Below are 22153 nucleotides of genomic sequence, written 5' to 3' on the forward strand. Positions count from 1 at the left end.
TGTTTATAGCTTTAAAAGGCTCACAAGCTGTTTAGCATCATTCTTCTTTTATTAAGATGGGACCTGAAAGCTTGATTAGAGCCATTCAGAGATATAAATCACAGGAAAGAGATGGTTTAACACCTTGAAGTGCAGCTGGATATTTTCAGCCTACAAGACAACCCTCCTTTTCAGTTCCCCATACATTTCCAATTAAACTCTCTGTTAATGACTAGGGCTCTCCCACTAAAAGAAAGTCTGTAAGATACATGGATTCCCAGATTCAGTTATTACCACTAAGATTTCTTCCAAATGTCTTGTTTTACATACAGAGGAGCTTTCAGTCTGCACATTGCTGTTGTGGTGGGCACCTGCTCAGCTACAGAACCATCAAGTCACCTGCACTCTAAGGAAGTGCAAAATGGCAAAAACCTTGAAGTCCCTGACTACACAGTTATTGTAGAAGGGAGAGGGAGTGGAGGCAGCAATAAACAGGTAGGCTTTTCTCAGGGAAAAGGACAGGAAGCTTCTTAAATAGCAAGGAAGTGTCAGAGCTGCTGTCTTGTTCCCTTGGCTTTAATGGTCCCATGTCTGTTGCACAAAGAATAGAAAAGCTGCATTTCTGCTCAGTAATATTTACATGAGCCAATTCAGAAACCTTGCAGTGTTTGGACAACAAAAAGCTTGATTCAGATCAACAAGTTAATCCACTATAATGCGAAAGAGCCTAGCCAACTAAAAATGGACAACTTTGTTGTTGTTAGGAGCTTGAAAGTATTTTCCACCACTTTCAAGTAGAAGCTGAGAGTGCAGAATTAACAGATGTTTGCAGCAGTATTGCATTCAGTATTCTCAGCTAGACAAACAACTCTCCTCATTTTACCAGGAGCTCAAGGGCAATTGCTAAGTTAAAGAGCTTATTAAGAAATTCTCAAAGTACAAAGGATATGGGCTTTAAACTACACTGTCTCTGATCAATACCAACACTTCTATGCACTACCATGCATACTCCTTGAATGATTACTTCTCCCTTTACACACTAGCCTGTTTATTTTCATGCCCCTACCAACTTTTACTAGGCTAATGCTTGAAGACAGTTACTGACAACTAACCCACTGACAACTAACCCACCGACAACACTGTTTAGTTTCAGACATCAACAAAACTGAGTTCTGCATGTAACACTGCTAACACAACACCTCGTTGGGGTTCCACAATCTACAAGTGGTGCTGCTAGCACCTGTTGCCAGGCTCTGATCTCTTCAAATACAATTAATTCAGAAACAGCTCCTGGCTAAGAGCAAAAGCTATCATGACACTTAGGATTCATATCACAGCTGTAAAATTAGAAACTACATGGAAACAAGCCTGAGTTTATATAAAGATCTACAGGACATTTTTCAGAAGTACCAAAGCAACTCTGATCATTAAGGACTTTGGTATTTGTATCAGGCTGGCCACTCTCACAGATTACCAGAGGTGACACAGTGTCATTTTAACACCTTTGTATGAGAAGTAGGAAATAAAAGACAAAAGCTTGAAGCCTGTCTGTAAATCTCAGGGACTCCAAAATACTCAATTACAGTATGTGCAATAAAGTTAGACACTTCAGACACAGTGAGTAACTCTATAGTAATCTCCAAACAACATAGCAAAAAAAAAAAAAGTAGTAGTATTTCAATGTTCTGCAGTAATTTCCTCCAAGTAACACTTGGTAAGAGAATTTAGTACAATGAAAACCATCTTGATTTCTTCACACACAGAACTCTAAATAGGAGCATATTAATTTCTGTGACTGTACAGGTGTTTCAGCTAACTCTAGTCCCAGTACAAAGGATTAAATTTGGGGAAAACACGGAATTAAGGCCCTATGAACAACAGTGATGCTCTGTATTGTATCTGGCACCTTTCCTTTTAGGGAAACTCAAAGCCACTTCAGAAACAGGAGCAACTGGCATTCTAGGGAAATACCTTACAGGTCAGTCACTTACAAGTCTTCTAACAGGAGCCCTAATCAAGCTGTACAGAGCACTTAGGAATTCTTTGCCACCTCAGAGAAAGCAAAGATTCACTTCCCAAATATATCCTCTAAAGCTGACTCTGTATGGGAAATGATGAACTGCTCTTTTTCAGTGCTGTATCCATTCTCATTTGTACTCCTTTAAAATAAAGTATTTCACCTGAAATTACAAACAATATCCAGGTCTAAGACATTCTCCCTGTCTCTGCAAGTGAACCTGACTGTTCAAACAGCTAGAGTGATGCATGTCATGCTTTTGGAATGCTACTCACTCCTGCCCAGTGACTCCATTTTTAATCCTCAAAAAAGAACTAGGAAATAAAGTGGGAATCTGAGTTTCTAGCTTCTTGTTGCTTTGAAAACTGACCCAGGCAAATCAGTTACTTTGTTTGAAAGTTGCATTCAACTTATGGCTTCCTTGATCAGATTTTCTCACCAAATTCTGAATTGAGCCACATGCCCCTTTCCTCTTTCTTATATTAAGAGCAATTTCTAAAGGCATACATTAAGGAAGTTTAAAAAAACCACTTTCAACATACCTAAGATTTTTCAGCTGTGTATGAGGCTTTGAAAGTACAGAACGTGCCAAGCTCCGCCCTGCTTTTCTACCCACCCTTGCCCATTCTGTGGTGTCAGTTTCACTGTCTGAGCACCTCTGGGCAGAGGCTGCATCCTGTTATTTGTACTATTTCTTCATTTTTACTTAATCCCAGAGCACATTAAACCATTTATCACTAATTATAGCAGATAAATGGTGGAAAAGAATTTGAAAATATTAATGGATCTTTTCCTTGCAAACAGGAGTTTGTATTGGGAAGTTTTCCTATTAAAAAAATTAAGACCAGAGAGTACATCTATTTATTTCAGGGCAGTATTACAATCAATTTAGTTACTTCAAATAGAACTAAGATCTGTTTGACTGAAAGTATTATTTCAAGGCAGCAATTTTGCTTCGGCTGTAAACCCAACATCCAATACAGCTTCAACCTGACCCAAGTCCATTTCAAAGATAGCAACTGAAAGTATTTACCAACAGGGCTAAGGATCAGTAACGCCAACGTTGAGAAGTACTAACTAAAAAATTGTTAAGAGACAGAAAAGACTAATGGGAAAAAATATTGCCTAAGAATTTCAACTCTTCACTAGCCTACTGGTTTAGTAAGGCTGTGTCCCATTTGCAGCTTCCAAGTAGTACCATATTCTCTATTTCTGATTTGTAGTTGAAAAAAACAAGTGAAGCTTAACATTTCCAGATGGAAAAAGCAACTCCAACCTGCAGTTTCTTTTCCTAGGCCAGTCACTGTGAAGTAGCTTCCAGTGCTGAGCTCACTGTCACTCTAAAATGACTTGCAACAGAGGTGACTTGTGTGATACTAGAAGTGTATTAAGAGGAAAACAGAACCTACTACAATACACAAAGTGGATATAAATCCTTGAACACAGATCACAAACTCAAAAAAATGTTTCCTTAACATTCTGTTCCCTCTCTTCCCTAAACAGAATTGGGAAGTATGGCTCTGAGCAGTAAGTTACAATAGGGTAACACAAGTTTTCTTTCAAAGCACAGTATCTTTTTTCTTTTAACTCAAGAACATTCATTTATTAGAAGTTACTGCTGCTGCAATTCAGAGCCAGAGTGACAAATATTAATGTAGCCAAGAAATTAATCACGGCTCCACTAATTCCTTTTCTCTAAAGGCAATGGAGTAAGCATTGCTCTCACTTTCCAGCACTGACTCAGTAATGCTTTCAGTAGCTTTTTCATAGCTACCTGTCTGCTGAATTTTTTAATCAAAATTTATATGAAGTAGCACAGTCAAGCATGTTCAGGATTTGAATTAATATTTTCAAGTGAACTTCAAATCCAAGGAGATAATGTCTAGCAATTTTATTCCAGAATAACCCAAGTTATTAATATCAACTGTAGAAATATCAGGACATGAAAACATTACATTTTAAAGCTTCTAGCAAGCTGTGCTGTTTTCTTTAAAGCCAAAGTTCCCACTGAAAGAATGTCCTCCTTTTTCTTGTAAGGAAACATTTTTCTCCCCCATGACAAAGCAAGAGTCAGTACAGAGTTTGTCTTTAGGCGATACTCACTTATAAAGTCAGACAAGTCTCAACGTAATGCTTATCAAATAGGCATTTTGTACTAAACCAATCACTAACAACTTCTTCACCAAAAGAATCAAATGCTTTCTCATAATTACTGTGGCTAATACACCCAGACATGCCAAATGCACCATGATACATATATACACACACTGAAGTGATAGAGAAAGCAAATAATTCAAGACTGCCTGAAAACAAGATCTCTATTCTATCCAGGCCATCTTCTTGCCTCTGCCCTTTTTCCTGCCTCACAGTTGAGTCTTACAGACAAGAAATTATCAAGATCATCTAATCACAACACATCATAATAGAGGATATAATTACATCTTCATATCTGAAAACTGAAGACTGACCTTACTTTATATAAATTCTGCTTGGTAGCTGAATCCAGCTCACCTGAGCTTAAAAACACGCCCTTAAGCAAATACAATTCATTCAGAAATATTTTTGACTACTTAATCGTAATTAGTGGAGAGCCAAATAGTCTGACATTGTTATGGCTTGTGAACAGAGCATTAGCATCTCCATTTCTATTTACAGCAAGTAACTGAAGTCGTCATTACAACATACACCACACACTGCTTGTATATCCTTGACATTAATGCTGCTCTTGAAATGAGGCATCCTTTATCTGACCAAAAGCTTCTAAGAGGACACCTGGAACATCTCAAGAACTATCATGGCCATTTCTTACTGCTTTGGAGCTCAGATCCCAGTAATTGTTTTAACAGAACATAATTCTAAGGAACACAGCATCCAGTACTGACAGAACCTGCTACTGCTTTCACCCAGCACTGAAGCTACTGCTACGTCCAACAGCCCCTACAGTGAAGGCTACCTGTAATAAAGGTCAGAGATCAACTGATCCTTCTGTAAAATAGCTCACTTTAATGCTGTTTCTCCTTGGGTTTTCTACTGAAATGCCCAAAGTGAACATTCTTAAATACACTGCACTTCACTGAAGACACAAGGCACAAGCAGAACAAGCTTTGTGCACCTACCAGTTACCAACTCCTCGTGGTTAAAGTACTACTTACCTAATTTTATAGGCCTAATACAGAACTTCTCTCTGACATCTCAAAGTAGCTTTCAAAAAAAACTCAGCAGCATTAAAAAAAAACCAACAGAAGAAAGGCAGATGCATTTATCCTGAGATGACACCACTACATCAATGATTAATTCCAGCCCAGGATTCTAGCTAGCAGGACATGCTGTATTTCCATGTATTCTGTTTTACAGTAGCTGAGGCATAACTAATCTTTATTATTTTCCTGCACAGTTCTACTCTCTCCCATTCATTGCTGCACAAATCCCAGATATTTAACACATTATAGAACTTTTCTTTGTAAGGGAACGTGCACTTGCTCACACATTCACAGAAAAGTCAAGACCTCACATCTCTGTTCAGCAAAATAACTACAGGGAAGCCTGAGCACTTTTTATTCTCATTAAGTAACAGGAATCAAGTTCATAGTTCAAACGTAGTAAGAAGTTTGTGTCTGCCCTTTTGTTTTGTTTCTGCAATTGGGTCCCACCTACAAATACACGGGGAAGCCCTTGTTCCTAAACTGAATTATGGGTGGGAAAGCATAAATTGTTTACTTGAAAAGAAGACCAACAATGTCCTTACAAGAAATATCCAGATAGAATCTTCAGGTGCCTAAAAAATGGATCACTAACCTAGTTTTAAGAAATGCTGATAATTTATGCTGATGAGATCTCACTCATGTTTAGTGTGTTTGTACATAAAATGTCTGACTGTACCTTCACAAAGTAATGGTAAGCAAACTGTGCAATAAAGAACCTTCTTTTGCTCCCTATTTGTGCAGTGCCTAGCATAGGGGTCCAGTCCACAACCAAATAGTGATTCCTAGGATAATTCAACAGCCAAATGTAAGCAGAAAAAGACAAGCTAGAAAGGACAAAATGTTGGTAAAAGAAAATACTAGTGGGAAAAAAATGTGTAACACCTTGAAATGCTCTCAGGAGCACAACTGTGAGCAATATGCAGAAGCAAACAGCACTTCTGCTTAGCTTTTGGAATTTAACAGCGCAAATATTTTAAGACACAGAAAAATCAAGACTTCTGATTTTTATGGCATGACAAAAAAAGCAGACAGGAAACAAGGCCTAGCCCAAAAATGAACCACCACATCTTCAGAAGTTTCAACAAACCCCAAACCCTTCAACATACCACCTTTTTTAAAAAACAGATGTTAGCATTTAGATAAGTAAGACTTACAGTGACTGCCAGCTCCAAATTACCTCTTCACCAGCTCACTACTCTCACTAGGACCTCAAATTCCAGCTGGAAACAATTGCAGTCTCCACTCTAAAAACATCCAGAATGTGAAGTCTGACACATCCTCCTGTTGTATTACTACTCTAAGTGATTTTTAAGCCACTTAAGAAAAAGAAACTATTCTCACTGTACTAGATTCAAGCACTCCAAGTTAACATGAGCATGCAGTTCAGCCCTTGAACATATCAGTCACCAAGGGACTGGAAACACCTAGAAAACTGAGTTAGAAGAGAAGTGAAATAAAAAACTGCTGTGCAATTATGTGGAAAATCAATGTAACATACAATACTGCATGCCTGGTTCAGAATACTAGATTGCAGCAGTTAACACTTTCTTGTGCAAACAGTCCTCCCTTTGAGGGACATACTGATCTCATACACAACACCCTGTATTCACAACTTGGGAATCATCACCTGGCAGGAGGGAGAGGATAAGGAACTCAAGAGGAAAAAACAGCAATAAATCCTTATCAGACAAATGATGAGGTGATAAAAAAAAAGAGAAAGCTTCCACCTGCCTTTAGAGCCCAAAAGCTGTTTCTATTTTGGTGTAATTAAAATGTTAATTCTCCAGTGAGTCTCTTATAGTTTGGACCTCACCGGAAGAGCTGCCTTACAGCCAGGTACCTTTGACAGCCTCAGGTAACAGATGTTGGACTGTTTCAGCTCTGCCAACGTTGTACAGAACAATGGAACAGAGGATCTTCTAGTGTACAGCTTCAAAGCACCCACAGGGTAACAATGCTATTCTGCTTCTGGGAAAGCCACATCCGTTTCAGAACAAGACAGCCTTTATCTCAACTAAAATGTTCAGCAAATATTCCAAATCTGCCTCCTCCTGTGATTTTCATTTTTGGGCAACACATTCAAAGTGCGTACTACGCTTGTTTCATCTTTGAGCTTTCTTACAGTTTTAACAAGTAGCAGGTATAATGCATTTCTACTGTCAGTGGTCTTGTTAGTAAAATGGTGGTCTTCATCCAGACATCTTTTAAAGACCTAAAGAAATAATCTGAAGGGAAGTCTTCCTGTGTAAAGGAACCAAGACAACAGCAGGTTTTTTTTCTTTCCTAGGTTTTCTTTCCTTATGCCTAACTGAAAATGCCACTATTTCCTAACCACCGTGCTCTCAGTTTGTCCCACGAGGAGCACCTTCCATAACCAGCAAGCACAGAATTCTAAGTGATCCTAAACACTTCATTAAAGAAGATGACTTCACTTAGCAAGGTTTGTGAAGAGCACCAGTGTGAAATGGTAAGTAAAACACAGCTGTAGAATCCCCAGAGCTATAAACAAGAAAGAAGAAAAACCATAGTCGCTTGTGCATTTTATTTGCATTCAGGCATCTCAGACCTGTATGAGCTACTTTAGATTGGCTTCTGATTCTTCCCAAGTACCTATCCACAAGCCAGTGCAAGATGAGATTTTTTTTTAAATTGTACTTTTCTATGTAAAAATCAATAGATAACCACCAAATTTCACATGTCAGCATTGCTCATGATCCTAGAGGAGTAAGTGGAAAGTCACTATCTGGCTATTCCGTTTCTTTCTCTCAGAAGTTTTATGAACGTAGTTCTGAAAGCACATTAAGTTGAAGCAGCTGAGAACAGTCAATCAAGACAAGAAAAACTACAGCACTGAACTTACTTAGTGAGTATTGAGTGAAGATTTGGAATGAAGGACAGAGAAAAAAGTTACAGAAATAAAAACCAAGCTTCTGGAAGAAATTGCATTTTTGTCAGTTCTCTTGAAACATGCAATTTCTTTTACCAGCTGGTAATTCCCAGGCCTACAATGAAAACCTCACAGGAACACAGAGGTGGAAAGCTGGTAACTTATTTTTAGAGCATTTTCCTCTCAATGAAATATACAAAGTTACTTATAATAAGCAAGATTTGCCCCTCACCCTACCCCTTAAGCTCTTTTTTTTTGGCTCAGTTGAAAGGATCAGCAGTAAAAAGGAAAGCTTTCTGCATATTCAGTATGCTGACCATTTTGGTTTTGTTGAGCAATAGAATTATTCAGCCACATTCAGTACTCAGCCACATAGGAGTTAGTAGTCATTAATTACACAACTCTTCTCTTTGTTACTGTTCTGTGTCCTTCCAGGCTGCCTCATCATAACTGATCAGCCAAAACAGGGGTGCCAAACACATTTATGGAGTATAAAAAAACCCAGAAGTGTGAGACTCCAAGCCTAAGCCAAACATATGTTAAACACAGAAAACCCAGAAGATGCAGACAGTTGAATCAGTTTCTCATTTCCAGATAGCTAGTTCTTTACTGCTGTTTAGAAGAGGCATTATTTCACCAAAGATTAAGTTTGACAGCCCCTTCCCCTCAGTGTTTATTTTGAACACCCTGCAGGCACAGAAGACCCTTCTTCCAAGAAGGGCTGCAATATCACCAGCTAACAGGACCTGAGTAAACTACTACTGTATCTGCAAGACACCATCCTTTTTACTCTGAGGGCTCTAGTGTCTCAATCAGACTAGAAGGACTTCCAAAGGACTAAACTCTCATCCAGTATAAATCCATTAACATTTCATAAGCTTACAACTGATGGTTTAGGGATTATTTTCTTCCCCAAGAAAAAAAACCCAATCCAAACCTATTTTATTATAACTCCAGATTTAAAAAATCCTATCTAAAACTTAATAAAAATGCAACTTCAGATGGTGTCTTCCTAGTGGAATGTAAATACTTACTGTTTGTCAGTTTTTCAGACTTGATGCCAAGGTGGTGGGTTAATTTATCACATCAAATGTGATGCCAACTGATTTGATGCCCACACCTTAGATCTAATAACACAGAAACGCGCAGCTCTTGAACTGACTGCTTCTTAAAAGCATTCTGTCAAATTTACATTCCAAACAGCTTGTGTTAAATAATTTACCTTGGAATAAAACAGAAGCTGCAATTACAACTATCTCTTGGGCACATTATTAATAAGAATACAATAAAACATCAGTTTTACCTTCTCTAATGGGCAGATCTGGTTGACCCTTCCTTTCCTAATGCTCTCATTTACTCATATTATGAAGACTGAGAAAACCTGAACTTTTAGGTGCTCTGTAACACAGTATTATCAACCATACTGTTCAACTATTAGGTGTGAGCATGCAGGCAAAACAATTTTACAAGCAATGTGAAAGCCCAGCCTTTTCTATCCCACTGGGACTTTGAGTTTATACACATCTGTTCTTTGATCAACCCTGTCTTGTTAAAATAATGAGCTCCACAAGAACTCTAGTTCATTAAAGCAGATTTCCTTTACATTTGAAACTAAAAAGATATTAGTATTTTCTATTATTTCTGCACATGCTTATATAAGAAAACTGCTCTTGCTCTCTCTTTTCCCCTCTCCCCCTCATCATCCCTTTACTGCTTCAAAAAGTCCATCCTTTCGTCGCTCTTTCCCCCTCTCCTCCTCATCCTTTCTTTGCTGGTTCTTGGCCTTCTTGGTCCTTACCTCGCTCATTTTCCCTCTTCTCCTCTTCCCTGTGCCAATTCATAGCGTCCACATTCTTTCGTCGTTCTCTCTCATCCTGTCTCCACCGCTTCTTGATATCTTTGTCCTTAACTTGCTCATTTTCTCTCCTCTTCTCATCATCCCTGTGCCATTTTATTGTTTCTGCATTTTTCTGTGGCTCCACGCTTCTTTTGAGATAGTCTTGTCGCCTCCTCCTCTTTTTTAACATATCCCTTTCCCTGGCACGAGCCTGCTTTTCTTTCTGGGAAAGAAAAGCTTTACGGGGCATCATGAGCTGCTGCTGAACCTGTAATAATATCGTATCCATGGAATAATATACTATACATGCACTCAAGCAGGCACCAACAACTCTCGTTTGGAGCTGAACACTTCACATACTAATGCAAGATCACGTAATTCTTTGTCTCTTTGCTTCATAACCCTCTGCTAGCTCCACATTAGACACTGACAGGCAAGTTGCTCTGTTCAGCTCTGGGCACAACACCTAACTGGCACCTCTGCAGCTGGTGCACATCCAACATTGAAAAGCCAACCCACTAAAATCCCTGGCCTAAGCAGCAGGATTTCTTTCCCCACCCTCTTACAACTCCTCCCACTGAGTTTTTAGTAGGTTTTGCATCCAACTGAAGGAACAGGCTGATGGGAGAGTTGTGGAAAACTTGTGAATGTTTGAACCTTAGTTTCTTCTCTTACTGGAGAGGTACAATTAATGAAACTTAAGGGGGTCTGTCTATCTGCCTTTTCAGACATCCACCTCTACCAAATTTGGTTGGCAATGCTCAATTTCTCTTTTGGCTGTGAGGAAGGAGGGGGGATTAGCAGCTAAGCCACATTCTGAAATATTGTATAAGCTTTGTTTCTTTGGGAAACCTGGCCAAAACACTCAACTGCAGTTAATGAAGCAAGTCCAGATTCATCTACTCAAACTTACTCTGAGTATGTTGTATCTAGCTTTTCACAAGAACAAAGGAAAAAATGAATGTGACTCTTTACATGGAGTTTCTGCTCTCCTGATCAGGAGTGGGGCTTTTTGTTGTTTTGCAGGTGTTGTTTTATTTTGTTGAAGGCTACCTTTTAACCAATTGGTTTACTTCTGGTCATTCCTCTGTAGTCATCCAGAACATCCATAACTGAAAGAATTTATGCTAACATCCTTTAAACACTCTTCTATACGCATTAAGCAATGTTTCAGAAATGACAAACTGCAGTTGTGGCACAGGTTTGTGTGGCTTTTTGTTTGGTTGGTTTTGAATTTTTGTTTAGGAGAGGGTTTTGCACAGGTCTAATCAACAACTGCAGGAAGGACAAAATTACTAGATTAGAATACTTAAGCAAAGCCTAAAACAAAATGAAACAAACGTACTTTTAAAATTTAGCTACCTTATGGAAAGCACTTGTTCCCAGCATGCAATACTCCATCTTTTTCCTACAGAAAAAGCAATGTTTCAAACCCTTATTCTAAAAGCTGTGCCTTTTCTCTACATAATATATACACCATCCCACACACTTCAACCTGCTACTCTAGCACACTGCCTTTGTTAGGTAGGTACCATGAGCCCGTGGTTTTCAATCCAATAATTTAACCCCAAATTTCTTAATACCCATAATAATACTAAAAGGAAAGGGCTGCAGCAGAGTGAAACAGCATAATAAAATGTAGTTTGGTAAACAAAGTTAGAACATAAAATTCATATTATGCAAAAAAATTACTTCATGAAAAAGTAGAGGACAGCTCTCCACTAGACAGCCTGGCTTGAAGCATTAAATATTTCTCGGTAATAGTTATCGCTAAAATCAGAAAGCACTGAGAAGCCAGGATCAACATCATCAGTGCAACCCAGACACTGTAAAGCTTTAAAACAGTTTTCCTATCTCTGTTGGCTGTGTGCCAGTACATTACTGCTGTTTACTAGAGCAAACTTAACTCATTAACTTTTTAAACATACATTATCTTTATAATATTATCAGTAACCTGATTTTATTCCAATAACAATAGCATGAATAAAATAGTAAGTAAATCATACTTCATGCAAACAATTCTTCCCCCACCACCCCCATCCCAGACAAGTAGCAACATTTAAAATCTGTCATTTTAAAAAAGCCAAACTGTTGGCACTAATTATTATATTTTCTTTCATTTGTTTTTGTTTTGTTGTTGATTCCCCCCCCCCTTGGGCTTTATCCCTTTGTATGTATCCCTTTGATGGACCAATTGACAGACAAATGATAGAAAATATCATAATAAAGAACATTTCAGTTGAATTTCAAAAATTAAACATTCCAATTGAGATTCAAGTGACACATGTTAGATTCCAAGGAACAACTTAAAGGGACATCCAACTTAAAATTATGTATCTTTGAACTTCCATACCACAAGTCACAGGTTTCCCCCCCCAGTTTGTTTCAGTGTGTGTGTACTTCAAGCAGTTTGGTCATTTGTCTTGTAATCACAATCATCCTTCACTTTTGCCTCTGTTGGCTTGAACAAACCAAAAGAGGAGAAGAAAAAAAGTGTAAACCAGCAAACTAGTTAACATGCAGTCAAACTGCCAGACTGATTGACCTCAAAGCCCTCCTGACACCCAATTTTTCTACAGTTCAAGTTGGTGTTCCTTTAAGTTTAGAATGTCCAAACGTCAGAACTATCAGAACGATCCTTTCAACTATTTTTTGCCCATAGTTTGCCAAATTAAAATCTTAGTTCCTCCCAATCTATTCAGTACATATTATGAGGCATTTACCTCCAAAATTAATGGTGCTTGGGCGTCTCAGACTCATTGGACAAGTTTCATGCAAAAGCCTCCAAAAATAATTCTCCTCCAGAACGCCCACCTCAGCGATTATATTACACCTACTGTGTGAGGCCAAAGCCCGGACATAGAAGAAGGATCATATCCTGCTGTACAAAACAAAGTGTTAAAGACAAGAGATAAGAAATGTAATAAGGGCAATCTTACATTTAGAATGCACGTTTCATTGTGAAGGACTCCAAAGCTAATTACAAACCACATTTACAGTACCTTTGCTGACAGAGCTACTGTGGAGTGCTCTCCAGCAAGTTAACAGTGCTGCGGGAAATCTGAGCAGGTTTGTGGCTTAAACAACAGATTCTGATGGGTGATGCCACTTGAATATTTTAGTGCTCACCTCTCAATTAAGTTACCCAGTTCAGAAATCCTGCAGGATACAGAGAGGAACACTTCTATTCACAGTTCATAAAATCTTTTGACTGAAGCGTTTATGACCTCAATTTATGCTTCATCTGAGCTATTAGTACCAGCAGCATAGCTGCACCCTCTAAGTGTACGTAAGGTACACTTATTACAATATCAACAGCACTTCCTTAAAGAAGGAATTTTGCCTAGAAGGTTCCCATACAGTCCCACCTTGAATCACAAGACTGTGGGAGATCACACAGGTGACATGGCTGTCAGCCACAACCCTAGGGATACACATTCATTTGGGAAGCAGTCAGATTACAATTTTCAGTTACAATGTTGCTTGTAGGAGGATGTGAAGTAAACCTTTTTAAGTAATGGCATGTAAATGATTATGGTTGTGTAGGAAGACTGCTACCTCCCCTCCACTTATTACCCATGGACAGAATCTCAGTCTTGGACAGACTGGAAACACCAGACTTAGTATCATAAAGCCTAGGCAGGGAAATCTAAAGTTTATAAAAGCAAAATTTGAGTAATTGATAATTACTCTTCCAAGCAATATGAGGGGCTAATGTTTAAAATTGTTAGCTTTTAATCTCTCTTGATTATTCAGACAGAATATCCACAGCTTCAAGTACAGATCGTTTTTCTTCAGCAAGTATGGTTTCAACAGAAGATACTAAAATATTGTAAGAAATTTTAAAAGACAGATTTCTTAGAACACTTTGCATTGAGGCAAAACTGAATATTGCAGATGCTTTAGCATGACCATAGCTGTATCTTCAAATAAGCAAGAACAGTGGGTTAATTTATTGCATACTTAGGTATTTTCCAACCAGAAAGTAGAAGCTGTACCCCTCTATCTCTACTATGTCCAAATTACCTCTCCCCACTGACTCACCATTGCAGAAAGCACACTTCTGGATGAGGACCAGATCAGTCTTGAGAGCAGACCAGTGACAACTGGTCTATCTGAAGATACAAATACTGAGCATAGGGAAGTACTTCAGCCCATACTGGGCCTCCCAGAGACTGAGTATAATTTCCCTTGCCCTTGCGGACAAGAATCTGGCATTTTTCTGACTTTATGTAATCCAAAAAGCTTTTATTTTAGCCCTCATTTGCTAGTATTTTAACTTGAAGCTTTTGGTTTATATGTGACAACACAACATAGAAACATGTCAGAGGTGACAGCACCTGTACATTCCTGGACTAAAAAAAGCAAGCCTGGTAGTTTCTTGATGCTGTGCTCTTTATTTCCCTATTCCATCTGCATTTAAAATACAGTCTACTTTTAACAATTAGCTAACTGCACTTAACAGCATGCTCTCAAAGACTAGCTATGAAACAGATTTGCAAAGAAGGCTAAGTGCAAAAGAGTGAAATCTCTTAAAATACAGGAAAAAGTAAGCAAGAAAATAAACCTGTGGTTCCTACAGCAATACAAAAGCAGCCTCTGCATGTATGCATGTTGAATGATGCTATCCAGTGTGACAGTGTGTAACACCACTCTATAGTCACACAAGCACAAGGATGCCCTGTCTGCAGCAAGGTGGAGCCTGGGACTCTGGGATCTGACAACTCCAGGACAGCTGAACAAGGAAAGAATAGAGACAGCTGAGCAAGGAAAAGTGATAGTAAGGAATCAGAAATGTGTCTCAGGGAAGGAGTGTGCAAATCATAAATACCAGGAGCAGAAACACCCCGGAGAACACACAAGCTGTTAAGAACTGAAAACTACCAAAAACTTCCTAGAAAAGTTAAGAGTTGCAATTAATTATTTCCCCTTCCTGCACTAAGTGAACTCCCAACACCTCTATTACTAGTTTACATGAGGCATTTTCATTTTCTTCTGCTGGACTCTTCTCTTTCCTCCTGAAGCATTTCTGGCCTAGTTTTCAGAGGGATGTGCACCCACATCTCCTGTGAAGGTAATGAGGTTTGCAGTGTAACGGCACATCTGAAATGCCAGACAACTAAGGGTTCATTTTTCAAGCCCACTATAATCCTGAGATGGAGGCTGTTTTGTAACAGCAACAGCCTGGGCTCTACTCTGGCATGGCAACATTTTAAACAGAAAGCAGCTCCTCAGCCTTATCAGCTCAACCATCTGCAACACGGAGCTTCTGCCCACTTAACGTGATGTTCTTCAACTAACTTCTGTCTAACAAACACCTCTTAACTCCAGCTGGATACTTCTGTGTGCACAGCTGCCATGTTAGACCCAGCACTTAAATCCAACCTTGAGCTAGCATGTCAGCGAGCACAAGTACCCAAGCGCTTCAACTTGTTTCTGTATCCAAGGTTCTTTACTTTGTGTCCTTTACCTAATCCAAGGATTAGGGACATTAAAAAGATATCACAGGAACAGAAAACCCACATCTAACCCTCTGGGAAACCCTGACCCGTTGGTTTACAACTACAATTATTAGAACTGAAGGAAATCAACACATGTATGTTGCTATCTGGTCAAAGCACTGTAAACCTTTTGCTGCCCTGTGGACATGAAAATAGTGCAAGACCCCCTCACAGTCAAATAATTTGTTTGCTAAAGTCCTTTTGTAAAAAAAAAACAAAAAAAAAAAAAGGGGGAAAAAATCACTGCAGACATTAAATTAGCTGCCCCCAAAAAATGGCAAGTTGTGTATCAAACAAAAAGGACCATTTTACACCACTTCTCTGGACATCTTATGTAAATATTGCTTCAGGATAGAAGTTCATTTAACATATGGTAATACGAATAGCAACAACAAACCACTTAGAATGCTTTGGAGGAAATTCTTGGGCCAAAAACCTCAATGTGCTGTTTCAGTGTTTATATGCAATTTTCAGCAAGGGCTTATGAAACTGTTTTATCTCCTTTCTTTGGAGCTTACTGTCTAGCTTCAGCTGAGAACTGAGAACACCAACTTCCCATCAGAGGAAGAAACTTATACAGAAGATGGTTTTAGTGAAAGGAATCAGTAAGGCTGAGAGGTCTTACTCGACACTCAGTTTTTATTTAAAGGTTAAAAAAAAAATATCTTCTGCAGTCCAGGACAGAGATCTTCTAAGTCATTCATACACTTCTTATTCTTGCTCGATTTCTGGAATTTTCCACTGGTGCCAGAAGCTCCATCTGGTGGGTGTGTACACTAACTGCAAAACTGAAAGGGAATTAACTATTTCCTTATCAACTTCTACTACTAAACCAAAGTTCTATACGCTCTGTAATTTGAATGCCCCAATATAAATCACAAAATGGCCCAATTTTGATTGCTCTAGGAACCAAAGCTCCTTACTTTTATAACTGATTAATAATATGCTACCTTACACTCCACTGGGAGTTTCCATTGGCTTTTCTTATTTTAATGACATAGGCTGAAGTATGTTTAAGAATGCTGTTAGCTACATTTTAATGTTTCCTAAAGAAGGACCTTTTGAACACCCATGATAAAAACCATACCAATTCTGGCAATCTCTACTGCATTCTGAAAAGCAGTTTGAAATTGCATCCATTCTCTAGCGTATGCTAAACTTCAGTGCATAGGAAATTTGAAATTAGGAGCACTAGCAGCCCAAGAATTAGGCTACACCTACTGCCATCTTTTATGACTGCTCAAGACCTCCAAAGATAAATGTTTATGTGCATCCACATCTGTGCAGAGAAATCAATATGCAATATACATGCTCAATATGATAGCCTTGCTTGTTTAGGGCTATTTCTTAAAGGTTTCAGTCTGTAATGTAATAAAGCCTGCACATCTTGCTGAAATTTGAAATCGAGACTGAAGATCATTGAAGCACGAAGGATGTTATTTGCTTACACCATGATATCCACACTTCAGTGATCAGGAAAAAAGGCTGCACAAATATGTTCTACAATTCCAAAATAATCCTCATCTAGATTGTAGCTAAGCATGAACTATTCCAGAATAAAAACTGTTGTGGCAGTATAAGCATGTTTCACAAATTAGCAGTTACCATTTAAATGAAACCAAGAACCATCTTGAAATTTTCAACCCCAAACTCCCAAAAAAACATTTGTTTAACAAAGCAACAAAGAAGTGTCTGTAAAACATGGAAGAACAAATCATGTAATCAATATAAGCATAAATTATGATTGGGTTACAGCGATTGTCAAACTGCAATCAGATTAGACTTCAAGTAAAAATGGTAGCCGTATCTGTCTCATGTTTTCCTGACATTACCCACCACTGTACCAACAGCCAGAGCAGAGACCTGATCCCAGAAAAAAGGAGTGATTTTCAGGCAGAGCAGTTCCTACATTCACCCAAACTAGGGTTGGTACAAGGTGGCAGGTAGCATGGATCACACCACCCCTTCCACTGGCAGCACAGACAGATTTATTTAAATCAATAGTGAAACTGCATCCCTTCATGTATCCCAACTAGTAAAATGCATTGCTTGCATGCTGGTGTAAATGGCAGAACAAATCAACAAAAGAAAGCATACAAATTTGACAAGCTCATCCAAGACCCTGCCAATCCATGCTTTCTCAGGCAGCAGATACTTTAGATATTGAAGGGACCTTGCCAACCGGCTAGCATCTGAGTATTTACAGTGTAAAAACAGTCAGTGAAGTAGGCTGATGCTAATTGTTTTTTCTCTGCCTCACCACTTCACACACACTACGCACAAATGCTGGCATTACATGATTGGGTGAAGTCTGTAAACAAGAGCTTAAAATCAGTCTTACCACTTCACATTTCTTACCTCTTTCCCTTTCTGTCTAAGCATAGCTCCCAAGTGTTCCAATCCCTGACTACATTCCAGCGTTAATCCACCTCAGCTACTGCTGTCTTCGGTCTGACTCAGGAACCTTCGATATTCGAAAGGCTTCATAGCAGCAGCAGCAGGAAAGGGGAAACAAAACAAAACAAAAGATCACAAACTTAAGTTTGAATTTTTAGGGGGTGGAAAAAGCATTTAAAGACAATTATTTCACCTACTTAGATTTCAAGAGACATTTTGCCCCCCTCCCCCCCCTTACTGTTGCTGCTATGAATCTGCATCACTAACAATTTCTTTGGCCCAGCTGTAGCACAAGCAAAGAACTATCAGATCCAGAATGGCATCAGAAATCAATAGAGGTAAAAAGGAGTGAAAGAATGCCTGAAGGCTGAGGCCTGAAAGAGAGAAAAGCAGCCAGGGGTGGGAAAGAAACATCAGAGAAGCCAGGCTTGAGAGCATGCTCTCTCCTACACCTAAATGACTAGATGTGCTCAAGTACTACTCCAGTGGACAGGCTGTTTACACAGTTGCTGAGTTATTTCTTGTACACTGTTTTAGACTCTACTTGACAAACAGCTATTAAATGAAATGTTTTGCTACATGATCTGGATAGTCAAGAACCTGCAAGTTGTGATGTGTTGGTATAGTCAACTACACAGGTTTAGGACACAACAGCCAGTATCAGTTTTCATCCAAATCAGCTTTAATGGCACCTTAAAACAAAATGATAAAAGGAGGGATATAAATGGTGGTAACTGAAAGTGACTCACTACAAAAAAATTTGTATTTATTCCATTCTTATTCAAAACCATCAACCATCACACACATCTCCAAAGCACTAATGTAAAATAAGAATGAAGCACTAAATTCAAGCCTCATGTTTGCCTTTCAACATCAGCCTGCTAGAGTGAAGCTCTGAACAATGTCATTTTTAACTTGAGGCATATGGCATGCAGGTATACAAATATGAGCTACACCCTCTCTGAAGAGGTCTTTATTCATAGCTAGCACACGTACACAAGTTTTAGACAAAATCTAAGTACTTCCTTGAAAGCTCAAAGTGAGCAGGTCGGTTTGACCATGCTGACAGGGATGGCAAGGGCATTCTTCCCTCACTGTGAGTCAAAACAAGCTGTCTACATACACAGAAGGTATAGGATTTATTTTTTAACCCAACACACACAAGTTCTTTTTGTTAAAATATGCATACATGGTATCATCCTCAGACCTGCACCTTTCAGTCTCATCTCCATCCCTTATACTATTATCAGGAAATACACACTTCTATCAACATACTTACTTCTATGAGCAAGACTGCGTCTGCATTGACTATTACATTCTTGCAGTCATGTTAATAAAAAAATACCCTATATATATGTGTCTATACACACATGGATAAAAACCTAAGCATAGAGCAGATCTTAATATAACAAAATATACTGTAATGCTTATTCAGACACAGCCCAACATCACCAGCTGTTACCTTTTTTAAACAAACTCATTACATGCATCTTAAAGGAAAATCCTAGAAAACATGCTCAGCTGAACTCATAATTTAAAAAACACCCCACCTTTGTCCATGCAGACAAAGCAGATCAAATGACACCTGTGGACCACATGATTCAGCCCCACAGCTATTCACTGCCTCTCCTGACACCCATGTCCTACAGCCCTTAAGATTGATCCTCATCATATCTGATACTGTTCTGTTTGTTCCTGATCTATAAGATTTTTTTCTCTCTTAAACCAACTTCAAGCAAAGGTAACTTCCCCTTCTTGAAACACAAAATCAAAGAAACCCAAACACCACAAAACCCCACACTAAATGTCCTATTCTATCTTATTCACAGACACCTCAAAATAAATAATTAACCCATGAGCACTGTCTTAGCTCCTATGAAACAATTTATTCCGCTTTATTTCTTTACATCAATCTAATCAGCTCCCATCCTAATAAAAACTTACAGTACACACATTTGGGCTGTATGACTTTTGACCACTGATAAGCTTCTGATATGTTTCAGTATTCCAGGAATGCAGCTTTAAATTTCAATATTTACTCTCGGTATTTACTATTATTATGGAGTGGCAAAGCTGGGATGGGTATAATCATCTATTATTCACTCTGCAGAGTGTCAGAAGCCAAATTTACCTTCCACAGAAAACATGTACTTGCATTCCTCTAGAATTTAACAGTGAACCAGTAAGTGGAGAAGTCAGTTTGAGTATCTAACAAATGACACTTTATAGTACTAAAGCTTAATTAAAATGCTGTTGTAATACACCATAGTGACATACCAAATCTGAAAATGCTAATGGGCATCTTCTGACAACTGGTAACTTCTATCCTATGTATACAGGGGAAAAAAAAGTAAGTTATTAATCTCATCCTGAAGAGTACAGTCTTCCTAGATGTTTAGTTTGTGCAGATGCTTAACACTGCAGGGCACACTGCAGGGCATTAACTTTCCAAAACAGTCCAGAAGTCCCTTTCTCCTGCAGGTTTTTCATTCCTAAGCACTGTGAGCAGTGTCTTACTTACAGGCAAACACAGCCACGTTTTACCTTCCCTATCCCCTGCATATCCAAACATCTCCCTCCTAAAACTTTACACAAGTGATCTTACGAGCTCTTAATGACTTTTAAGCTCCAGTAGTTCATATATACTTTGAAGCATAAACTGTAGAAACCTGAAGTGATGCTTTCTACAAACCTGTCTGATAAACCATAACTTCAAGAGAAAAACACACGTTTTTTTTAATAATGGGGCACTAAAAATAGATCAGTTTGCAAAGCTCTCACAGAGCTGTCCCCAAACACTGGAAGCATCTAATTTCTATTAGATATAAGAAAGTAATTTAAAGACATTAATTAAGAAATCATAGTAATTATAGTAAAGGGCAGCTCACTAGTATAAAAACAGTAGAAAAACATTTAGCTTAGTATTACTTTTGGAGAAGAAGTTATTTGTGGTGTGTCAAAAAAGACTCTGTTTTCTCTTAAGTATTTGTTGTAATAATCTTCAGGAAAGGTAACAATTATGTTACATCCATCAGCCTCAAGTGCAATCTTATTAACCATGGTGTTTCTCTTCTGTTGTCTCTGTTTAATGTTTTAGGATTTCAGCACATTACAGTAGATGTCGATCTGCTGATATCGAATTACTGCCCAACATCTGCAAACGCACAGCTAAAAGAGAACTGAGCTAAAGTTTGGTTTGTCACTAAAAGAAAAATAATAGACAAATAATGTTATTCTGTTTGTTTGGGGTTTCTTAAATGGAAAGGTCCATATTTCTCACGGATGGCAACTTGTAATAATTAGTGACCAGTTTCCAAGTGAAAGTTTTTCCAAGTAGCTGAGACCCTGCAAGAGGAAGCAAGGCTGGTGGGCTGCAGCACACAAGCTGTGCTAAACAGGAACCAGCTACGGCTGGTCCATGCTACCCTGACAGGTAGGAATCTCCATTACCTCACACCTCCTACCTCCAAACAGGAAGTAATAGTAAAAATAAATAGAAACACAACCAGTAAAAGCGACCTGAAAAAGAAAGGTAACTTATCTAAAAGGAGTGAAAACCTCCTTCACACCTACCAAAAAGCTTAAATATATCCAATAAGCAAAGACTATCAAACGTCAAAGCCCCCAGTTATCAGGACTCCATGGACCCAGACAAAGCACTGGATGCTTTGCCACCGCCTCAGACTGCAAGTTCCTAGGGCTGCAGCCATGCGCTCAGAACCTGTGAGAAAGCCATGCAAGTTTACACAGCGAATGGCACCACAAGCCACAACCAAGTTCTGATACAATCACCAACATCCTCCGCAGAGCTTCGCGTACGAGCCCTGCAAAACCGCCCGAAATCCTCCAAAATCACATCCCTGCTTCACGCTGGCCCAGCACGGGCTCCCAGCGCCCATCCTAGCACTGCCACGGAAGTGGCCCACGGCCTACCCCCGCCTCCCTACAGGGCCCAGGGTGCCGGTGCGGGGCGGTGGGTCCAGGGCAGTGCCTGGTGGTGGGGCCTGGTTGCAGTGCCCGTGGCGGGGCCGCCGCCGAGCCCGGCCCCCCCAGCCCCGCCGAACCGCCCCCCCCGCAGCCCTGCCCAACTACGGGAGGGCGCCCCCTACTGCCTGCCTCCCGCAGGCGGCGCCGGCTGGGCTGCGGTGCATTTTGGGTGGGGGCTGGTATTTTGTGCCACGGCCATCAACCGGCAACAATGCCCACGGAAGGGGGGGGGGGCAGGGGCACCACCAGCATCGCCCACGCCGTGGTACTTGTTTCGGAAATCTCACCCCCTCCCCTTCCTTCTCCGTCCCCGGGCTGCAGCGGCCAAGCGAAAGGGATGCGTGA

At 39.5% G+C, this 22153-nt stretch overlaps 2 protein-coding genes across 14 annotated transcripts in view; one reads left to right on the plus strand and one right to left on the minus strand.

The window, feature by feature from the left end:
- Positions 1-7731, plus strand: part of BCAS4 (breast carcinoma amplified sequence 4) — a 68115-nt gene extending 60384 nt beyond the window's left edge. Inside the window, exon 8 of the mRNA XM_068149930.1 lies at positions 7487-7731. Coding sequence (XP_068006031.1) covers positions 7487-7507 — 21 coding nt within the window. The 3' untranslated portion in view covers positions 7508-7731. The remainder of the gene's footprint in view (positions 1-7486) is intronic.
- ADNP (activity dependent neuroprotector homeobox) overlaps positions 1-22153 on the minus strand; it is a 31603-nt gene that overhangs the window by 8256 nt on the left and 1194 nt on the right. Inside the window, exons 2-7 of one of the 13 annotated variants that reach the window (XM_068149916.1) lie at positions 20099-20148; positions 18422-18513; positions 17783-17905; positions 12647-12804; positions 11286-11331; positions 9885-10191 (exon numbers count right to left, since the gene is read on the minus strand). The exons of 1 other annotated variant lie outside the window; for it this stretch is intronic. In XM_068149916.1, the coding sequence (XP_068006017.1) occupies positions 9885-10191; positions 11286-11324 (346 nt within the window). In that variant the 5' untranslated portion in view covers positions 11325-11331; positions 12647-12804; positions 17783-17905; positions 18422-18513; positions 20099-20148. Of the gene's footprint in view, positions 1-9884; positions 10192-11268; positions 11332-12646; positions 12805-17782; positions 17906-18421; positions 18514-20098; positions 20149-21394; positions 21491-22153 lie in introns of those variants that run through there. 11 more of the 13 variants (XM_068149917.1, XM_068149918.1, XM_068149919.1 and 8 more) reach the window with 11 other exon arrangements.

Source organism: Melanerpes formicivorus, unplaced genomic scaffold (assembly GCF_026170545.1).
Source record: "Melanerpes formicivorus ecotype bairdi unplaced genomic scaffold, bMelFor1.0.p_v2 SCAF_19, whole genome shotgun sequence".
In the NCBI taxonomy this organism is placed as follows: domain Eukaryota; kingdom Metazoa; phylum Chordata; class Aves; order Piciformes; family Picidae; genus Melanerpes; species Melanerpes formicivorus.